At 33.9% G+C, this 10,377-nt stretch overlaps 1 protein-coding gene across 1 annotated transcript in view; it reads left to right on the forward strand.

Annotated features, from left to right (window-relative positions):
- CSMD3 (CUB and Sushi multiple domains 3) overlaps positions 1–10,027 on the forward strand; it is a 1,253,935-nt gene extending 1,243,908 nt beyond the window's left edge. The window contains exons 69-71 of the mRNA XM_044245069.1: positions 1,976–2,063; positions 4,144–4,279; positions 8,130–10,027. Coding sequence (XP_044101004.1) covers positions 1,976–2,063; positions 4,144–4,279; positions 8,130–8,289 — 384 coding nt within the window. The 3' untranslated portion in view covers positions 8,290–10,027. The remainder of the gene's footprint in view (positions 1–1,975; positions 2,064–4,143; positions 4,280–8,129) is intronic.
- Positions 10,028–10,377: the final 350 nt, after the last annotated feature.

Raw genomic sequence — 10,377 nt, forward strand, 5'->3', positions numbered from 1 at the left:
ACCCTGTCCTATTCAGCCACTTATGTGAATGGAGTTTCTAAATTGGGAGTTGGAAGCAACAAATCTTCTATTCACATATTCCCCTGGAGTCTTTCCTAAAAAACAAGCAGGAGAGCTCTGACTACATCCTAACAAGTAACAAGTCTTCTTTTACAAGGAAGACCTAGAGGGAAAGAAGATAGTAGGTCATAGGCTTCAGTAAGTTTAGTGCCTGGGGGGGGAGGGGAATGTTTATCTTATTTCTCTATCTGTGCCAGTGTTCGTGGAGTTGGAAACTAACTCGTGTCTTCAATGCACTCAAATTGTGTAATTGTATTATTTCATCTAGGAAGCAAACAAAATGAATTCATTCATTTAAATATTAGAGTTTGAGCTCTTCATTTGAGGAGGATTTCATTTTTAAAAATGACCATGACCAGAATATGATGTCTGATAATAAGGAATAAATCACTTCTTCTGACATGCCAGGCTGCTATGGATAGATTGGTGTGATAGTTTGCTTTTTAGGGTGAGGATTCTAGGTGCTTTACAACTTTTACAATAATGTACAGGACTCTGGTAACTAAGTAAAATAAACCCAGAGCCAATTCACATTACTAGTTAACAAGAATGCTGAAATATATCTATTTCTGTTTTGTTTATGAGATCAAATCACAGTATGCATGTATTTCTTAAATATAGGATTTTATATACATGCAAGATGGATGTTATAGTCAGCTTTTACAACATTAGACAAAATCACAAAATCTCAGAGTCAAAGGAGTATTTTATCATTTCTCCTGTATCTGGGGTTAGTTGTGGGTTCCACTTGAGGCTGTGGTAGCAAGTTCAGGTCTGCTTCAGGTATCTTATTCTGGGGCCCAGCCTGGAGAGGCAGAAGCTACCCACAGCATATTCTCTTGTCAGATGTCAGAAGCTCTGAGGGATAATGTGTTTTAAACATCTCCACTGAGATATAAGTCATATACCCTATAATTCACCCATATAAAGTATGCAATTCAGTGGTTTTTAGTATATTTGCAAGTGTGTAACCATCACCACAGTTGATTTTAGAATATTTCTATCACCTCAAAAAGAAACTCCACATCCTTTAGCTATCACCCTACCCCTCCATCCCTTATCTCCACCCTAACTCTAAGCAACCATAAATCCATGTTCTGTTTCTATGGATGTCTCTGTTTGGTATATTCTTATTTATGAAATCATACAATATGTAGTCTTTTGTGACTGGTTTCTTTCACTTATTATAATGGAAACATGCCTCTTAAGGCCTGGGCTTAGAACTGATTTCTTGTTAATTCCACCCACATTCCATTGGCCAAAGCAAGTCACAGGACTAAGCTCAATGAGATGGAAAGATCGGTGAGCAGGAGAGAAGGAGGGCATGCACGCTAAACAGGAATAAAATCTACAAAGTATGGTTTTATTATATTTAATTTTTTAAAAGATTTTATTTATTTATTCATTTGACAGAGAGAGAGAGTGAGAGAGAGAGGGAACACAGTGGGAGAGGGAGAAACAGGCTTCCCACCGAGCAGGGAGCCTGATGTGGGGTTCTATCCCGTGACCCTGGAATCATGACCTGAGCCAAAGGTAGATGCCCCATAACTAAGCCAGCCAGGCATCCTATTATATTTTAATTTTTAATTGATCATTTGCTTTATTCTCTTTCATCACATCATTGTCCTTTTTTTTTTTTGACAGCAGGTATCTTAGCCTAAGAGAAATCTCTACATCATTATAGTAATAACAACCCCCTTTTTCTAATATCCTAATTACTTAAAAGTGAAAATTTTGATTTTGCTTTTAACAATGGAAAATTTACACAGTGTGCTATGTTTTATGTAGGAGGAAGATACAGAGTTAGGAACTTTGCATAACATTCATTTGAGAGTAAAACTGAATATTTATTAAGGCTGGGAAAATATAGCTGTGTCCAATATTCAGATTTAATCAACCTTATAAATATTTTTAGGTTTCCGCTGAGCCTGATGGAGCTACTTATGTATTTCAAGGATTTATTCAGGGCAAAGATTATGGGCAATTTGGACTACAAAGACTGGGTAATGTATTCATTTTCATTTTCATGTAGTTCCTTTATTACTCCAGACATCATAAGAAAGTACAGTGGATTCTGTACATTAGGCACACTTCCTGCATTTTGAATTTTGCATTGTCAGGATTATACATTAATACATTTGATAGCCTTTTAAATAATCTCATTCTTCAAAATATTGATTCTCCATGTACCAACCCTGTACAGTGCTTGGTTGTTGTCATATTTCTAATAAATATGACACACTGTCTTGCCCTTAGCAAGTACAAAAGAGAAAAAGTGATGCAAATATAAAAGAAAATCTTAAACTGTAAATTATTTTATTTTATTCAGAATTGCAGTACTTCTCTTCAGTTTGGATATTGTTGCAACTTTCTTTCTCTTTCAAAAATGTAGTGGCACTTTGAAAATGTCATATGGTCTGGAAAGGGAAAATAACTTTGAGGAATGGACCCTATTTTGGGGCTTTATGCTATTCAGATATGTAAATTTCCTGTAGTAGGAGGCACGGGTTTCAACATTCTCAACTCTTCTAGAGTGTACACAGACATTTAATGGTCTTTCTTGAATATAATTATTAACATAGCTTTTGGTATGTAATTTTCCCAAGGTATATTGTCTCCCATTATTTTACTGTGGTATTGATATATAAAGAATAAATTCAGGCTCTAAAAAGTACTATTTGATGTTCGTCTTAAAAATTCCATTACTTTGAACTTTTACATAAATATTCTGAGTCCCTGAAAAATAAGGTAGAAATAAGGTATTAACTTTTAACCTGGACTAAGGTGTGATTTAGTTGTATATAACTCTTTATCAAAAAGGGAAATGAGCTTTCTCTGAGTGAACAATAACAAGATGTCATTTCAGATAATGTCTGGCCTAAAATTGTGTTAGTTTGAAAACCAGATAAAACATTTGTTAACACAGTACATTAACATAGTTGTGTAATTTAATGCAAGATGTTTATGCAAACTATTCCCAAAAGCATTGCATGCACTGTATGTCTAAAACAGAACCTATTAAAAAAAAGGAGCTATTTCTTTCTGGGGAAAATAAAAGAAAAACACAGAATACATCCTTTCCATTATTTTTTCTCCCCTGATCCTTATGCCAACATGTTAACCAACCTGATTCTTCTCATTTCCTAATTTTGCTAATGTCTTTGCCATTTACTCGCCCCCAAGTCGAGCCCTTCTCATTCTGTGCCCTCTTACATCTTATCCTCACAAAAAGGTTCTGTTGCTTTTTAACTACAAAATGTTCTCCTGCATCTATTTTTTCATGCTCTTCCAAGTGTTCTAGGATACGGATCATTTTCCATTTTTATCTGGGATGTTGCTATGACCTTTGAAGTAGGCTAGTTTCTAGTCCAGATTCCCTGAAGTCCACCCCACCCAAGTCACTGCTTTAAATTGTATGTCTTATCACAGGGGCTTTTATTTCTAAAACCCTCTGTTGTCCCTCACCACAGGTAGCTAATAAGTTTGAACTCTTTAGAATGATGCTTATGGTTTTTCAGGACCTGACCACAGTTTTCTATTTTAGCATCCGACTCCTACCACATTGATACATATTTATCTCTACATCCTTTCCAGTGCTTGTCACAACTTCTAAATATGCTGCTCACCTTCCCACTTCTGGGCTTATGATGGTCCTGCTTCCTTCTTCATCCATTGTTCTATGGATTCTTCAAAGCCAGCCTCACTTGTATATTCTCCCGAATACATTCCTACACACCACCAGATGGAATTATTTCTTCTCTTCCTAAAGCACCTTGATCATTAATTCATGCTTGATGTCTACACTTATTTCTGTCATGGTATTCTTTCCACAATGGTATAAACTCTTCAGTTCAGAGACCCTGCTTATTTTTTATTCTGTATCCTTCCCTGGAAAAATGCCTTATACATAGAATGCTCTCTACAAACTTGTACGGAAAAGAGTTGAAGGAGTTTCATGAATTACCTATGTTTCCTATGTACATTTCCAAATAGATATCTTGAGAAAGAAAGAAAATGATGGGTTCATAAATATAAAAATCAATTGTGATCAAATAAAGTTGATTTTTTTTTTTAATTTTATAGGACTGAACACGTCAGAAGGCTCAAATTCTTCAAATCAGCCTCATGGTACCAACAGTAGTTCTGTGGCCATTGCTATTCTTGTGCCTTTTTTTGCACTTATATTTGCAGGATTTGGATTTTATCTTTATAAACAAAGGTAAGTTTGTTGATTTCACCTACAAAACATTTCCAAAATTTTCAATTTCATGTTCCTTTTAGTATTCTTTTTCAAATCCTAATTTCCATTTTTTCCTGGGTTGTTGAAAATAATGTGTGCCAGATATTGCAACTGTTGTTAAAAACCTTATTTCCCCGACCTGCCTCCCATCACCACAACATGATAAAACAAAAATTGCTCTGTTCATTCCCACACACATTCAACTTAACCCTTACTACTTTTGACTATAGATTTCCTGGTACATGCTTAATTGTGTCAGTTAGTTCTGCATTATCCATAATGAGACTTTAGGGATACAAAACCAGATTAAGGTTTAAATCAAAGATGTGATACCTGCTGCCAGATTTATTTAGAGAACTAAGAAGAAGCTTGTGTCCAAACCTCTTTAGTTCACATGACAATGCTGACCAATTTTACCCAGGCAGACAGATGGTAAAATCCTCTAATCTTCCTTTTTTCTTCTGCTGCTTTTAGACTATGCAATTAATGTTATGTTTCTGATATATCAACTATATGACTGTACATATTATTAGTTTGTCCTTGTTTATCATGTCCTTTCCAACATCCCAAGTGGCTTCATTATACAATTGTCTGCTCTTTGGGACTATCCTTTATCAAGAAAAAGATATGTAGATAATTGGATAATTAAATGACTGTTATTATATATTTTTGAAAACTGATATTATTATAAATTTCAGTCTAGATTATCTAAGAATGGTTTATTTAATATTACATGAATGTGTAACTATTGAATTTTAGCAGCACCTTAGGCCTTGTTTGTCAATATCAGATTTTATTAATGAGAAAAACTCATCAGTAAATTTATCTATAAAGCAGGCTATTCTGATCTTTCTTTAAAAACTATTTTTGTAAAATATGCATAACATGAAACCATTTAAGCCATCCTAGGTGTATAGTTCAGTGGCACTTAGTATATTCACAATGTCATGGGGCCCCCACTGCCAGTTCCAGAGTATTTCCATCATCCCAAAAGGAAACTCTGTGCCCTCTAATCAGTCATCCCCCACTCCTCCTATCCCTGCCCTAGGCAACTGGTAATCTGCTTTCTATCTGCATGTTTGCCTATTCTGGGTATTTCATATAAATCGAATCATGTACTATGGGATATTTTATACCTGGTCTCTTAAACTTAACATAATGTTTTCAAGTTTCTTCCATGTTATAGCATGTGTCTGAATAATATTCCACAGTGTTTGAATGTGTTATGTTTAAATATGTCCATTCATCAGTTGATGGGCATTTGGATTGCTCCTACATGTTGGCTGTTGTGAATAGTGCTGACATATACACTTGTGCAAGTTTTTGTTTGGACACCGGCTTTAATTCTTTTGGGTGTATACCCCAAAACAGAATAGCTGGGGTTTGTGGTAATTGTTCATTTAACTTACTGGGGAAGCACCAAACTGTTTTGCAGAGCAACTGCACCATATTATACTCCCATCAGCAAGGTATGACTGTTCTACTTCTTCCACATCCATGCCAACACTTGTTATTTTCTCTTTTCTTTTCTTTTTCTATCTTTTTATTATAGTCATCCTAATGTATGTGTGAAGTGGTATCCCATTGTAGTTTTGATTTGCATTTCCCTAATTACCAATGACACTGAGCATCTCTTCAGTGCTTATTGGCCATTTTCTTTTGAAGAAATGCCTATTCAAGTATTTGCCCATTTTTTAATTGAGTCATTTGTCTTGTTGTTGAATTTTAAGAGTTCTTTATAGATTTTGGAAACTAGACTCATGACACATATATGATTTACAAATATTCCCCCCTTCCTATGAGTTGTATTTTCATTCTCTTGATAGTGTCATTTGATATATAAAAGTTCCTCATTTTGGTAAAGCCCAATTTATCTATTTTCTTTTGTTATTTGTTCTTGAAGTGTCATATCTAAGAAACCATTGCCAGATTCAAGGTCATGAATCCAGATCAGATTTACCTGTATGTTTTCTCCAAAGAGTATAATAGGTTTAGCTCTTATATGTAAAAGTTCAATTCATTTTAAGTTACTTTTTGTTGATGTTGTAAACTTTTCTGAAACTTGGTATTATTTTCCTTAAAGCTGTTTTTCAATATTTTTATAACATTTCTTTATATCTTCATGATTCTTGCTTAATTAGAAGAAAATTATGTTGCTTTTTTTTTTGGTAAGATTTTATTTATTTATTTGACAGAAAGAGAGAGATCACAAGTAGGCAGAGAGGCAGGGGTGTGGGAGAGGCAGGCTCCCATCCCATGACCCTGAGATCAGGACCTGAGCCGAAGGCAGGGGCTTTAACCCACTGAGCCACCCAGGTGTCCCTTTCTTCTGGATTTTATTGTGAATATAGTTTGAAAAAATAGAGACAAATATTATTCACTAGAATTATGCACCTGACAGGAGCAAGTTGTAAGCAATATAACTATTTAGATAATCCCATTCAAATAAACTTAAGATAGCTTTAACAAAATGTATTGCCATAAAAGTCATCTAACAATCCTTAATACAGAGAAAAATTCAGGAAATGCATTAGGGATAATAAAATAATAGAATACAAATGCAAAATATGATAAAGTAGTTGAAATTTGTGGTGTTTGGTGTAAACATAGGAGTTGAGAAGCAGATCTATTTTGAGGTATATCCATTTTAGTAATTAGGTCCCAGAAACAGGTAGGAGCAAGTTTGCCTTTATACCATAATGAACGTCAGCAAATTATCCAGTGGAATGTGGGAAACGAGAAATCAGAAATGCCAAAGGAGAGAGAAATAAAAAAGGAAGAAGGAATCAAGACCAGCAAGTTATACTAGCTGACCTAGAATCCATGTGTTTTGTTAAGTAAAACCAAATGTTCAGTTATCAGTAACTCTTTGGAAACTATTTTCATGACTTCGTTATCAGTACAGTCATTTCTTCTTTGAGATTTTGAGTTTCCTGTTCTTATATATGTCATTTTTAAGGAAATTGAGTATGCTTTTAGGATACTCTAAGTACCATCCCAAATTAGGCCTCAATGTTAGTTGTGTGCTCATTCTGAAATACTTTTTAATTAGTCCAGAACTGGCTTCTTCTTGTCCTTCAAGTCTCAGATTACATTTTACTACCTCAGAGCTACTTTTTCTTATTACTGTTCCTAAAGTGGGTCCCTGTTACTTCCTGTCATATCAACAGCTTTCCTTTTTATCGGAACACTTCTTATTAGCTATTTTTCTTATTTTATTTATTTTTATTTTAACTCATTTAACTCATTTTATTTTAACTCATTTAACTCATTTTATTTTAACTCATTTATAAATATTTATTTATTAATTATTTTCTATTACTACCTTATGGGCTCCATGAGAGTGATGCCTTCCTTGTATTTTTTTTTTTTTTAAATTCTGTATCTAAAGTCCAAGCTCATGCCTGGTATAACAGATGCTTGGTAAATATTTGAAAAATGAATGAATGGATGGATGGATAGTAATGAGATATACATTTTATCATCACCATAATTACTTACATTAAACATGAAAATTCACAATGGTTGTTTATTATTGCATCAGAAAATTTAAATTGATGAAAATAGCCATAATACATTTATTTATACTTGTATTACTCATATTGGTACTGTACATTAATATGTATTATATGTAAATAATAAAAATCACTCAGGGTTTACAAGTGACTGGTGAATTGTTCAAATTCGATGTGTTGAGCTTATGATTTCTCAATATTTTGAAGTTACATTATGCATTAAGAATGATAACTCAAGTATGTTATATTTGAGTCCTACTCTGTTGTTTCTAGAAGAACATTAATGCATAGCTAATCAATGTTCTCATCAACAGGACTGCACCCAAAACACAGTATACAGGATGTTCAGTTCATGAAAATAACAATGGCCAAGCAGCTTTTGAAAACCCCATGTATGATACCAACGCAAAGTCAGTGGAAGGGAAGGCAGTGCGTTTCGATCCCAACTTGAACACGGTCTGCACAATGGTCTAACTCGGCAACTCTTTGCCTTCTTCAGAAGCTTGGAAATCGACACACAAAACAGTGCACATTTAGTTCACTGCTAAACAAATTAAAGCACACTTTTCAGGACTTGCTGGGTCACCTTTTCCTGAGGAATGATAGAGAAGAGTGTTTTTTCATAAACTGGACCATAATTCTTCTTCATGTTTACCATGGAGAGTTTTACAGAAATTTGGCTGCACTCTGAGAGTGCTTACTCACAGTTTATTTGCTTTTTTTAAAAAGGAGATTATTCTAAAACATAAACTTATTTGCATATATTGGAGGAGCATCCACTATCAGTATTTCTGTGCTTTATAAAGTATATTAGAGGGACTGGGTTTAAAAAAAAAAAGATATAGGGTAGAAAATAAGAGCTATACTTACAAGAGTCAATAGATCACTGACTTCTCTTTAACTGTCACACGCTACATCATACCCATGAGTCTGTATTTCACACCACTCTATCCAGTATCTGTTCTTGTTAATTGAGTCATTGTCTCCCTTATTTCCACGGTTATTTCAGATTGAGTCATGCCCTGAAGTGTTTATGAGTGAATTCATGCCACAAAAGAGATAAGACTGCCTACTCTGATTTGACTCTTTCTGGTATTTGTTCTTCAGTGTCATACGGCTATTCTTTTTAGACTGGTTGTCTTGGTTTCTACAAATGGCAAGATCATTGTGCTAGCCTCCCAATTCCCTCATTATGTTATAGCCAATATTATTCCATAAGCCATGGGGCAGTGTTTAACACCTCGCTTCAGCCTCTTTTGTTACCCAGAAACCACTCTAGCTGGCAAAAATTATCTGTAATAGTGATGATTTTGCAGTTATCTGAGACACCAAACTTACCATCCTTTACCACACTTTCCAAAGTTTTTGAAAGACCAAATAGAACCTATTAATCTACTGTATTTAATCTATGATATATCCTATTTTCCTTCCAGTTGAGTCTCCAAATTTATTTCACATGGTTTTGAACTTTAATCAACAATGAGTTAGAAGTATAAGATTTTAAGCTTTTAACTTTTATCTAACAGTGAGTTAGACATACATTTTGGACCAGTCCATAAATATAATGACTACAAAAAAATTTACACTTTCAAATCACCAATATAAATTTATTAACTAACGTTGTAGATTTTCCAAATTTTCATGTATTTTAAACTTTCTATACTCTTATTCTCAAGAAGCAGGTTTCAGATATGACAGATTTCTTTCATCATCAAATTAAGATTTGCATTTGCAAATTATTGGTGGCTCATTTACAACTGTATCACAGCAATGCCAGCATATTGATTTAATAGGCCATTGTCTTCCTTTTATAGCATGTTTTACTTCGTTGAATAAATTCTGTACCCAGTGTGAACTCTTTGTTGTTGTCCCTCTCAAATGCGGAAAACTCTGTAAACAGTCTCGACTTTTTGTATCATGAGACAGAGTGCCTAAGAGAAATCATTGCACCCGGAAGCGCTGCTTGGATCTATCTCTACAACATTTAGTGAATTTCTTGTAAACCACTTTGAGATACATTGTTTTGGAAATTCATACAATTTTCTCAACATTGTACTCTACTGACAGGATGCTGTTTTAAATTTTATGCCATCAGTTATTTATTCTTGTTTATTCAAATGACTGCAATAACAATGATTCATTCATTAATGTTAAGGTTAATACATTTAAGATCTTGTTTAAACAATGTTTCTTCTGCAACTGGCTACTCCTCTTATATTAATGCATACACTTTTGTAAAGAAGTATATTTTTATGAAAAAAACTTTGTAAAAGTATGATGTAAATTTTCAGTGCAATGTAAACAAAATAAAAATGAATAATTGCTTTTGTAAAATGTGTTTTCTTTTCAAAATTGTCTGCCAGTGTACTGACTGGATAGCAAGAAGAATAAAGAGCCCACATTCATTTGCTGTTTTAAAGTTCCCAAACTACATACTTTATACTTATCTAGCAACATAATAATGAGACATGGGTGTTTTTCTTCTTTATATTTTATAGTTCCCCAAGTATGATACTCTTTTCGAAGTAAACAAATTTCCACTAAACATAATAATATCATAAG

Source organism: Neovison vison, chromosome 4 (assembly GCF_020171115.1).
Source record: "Neovison vison isolate M4711 chromosome 4, ASM_NN_V1, whole genome shotgun sequence".
In the NCBI taxonomy this organism is placed as follows: domain Eukaryota; kingdom Metazoa; phylum Chordata; class Mammalia; order Carnivora; family Mustelidae; genus Neogale; species Neogale vison.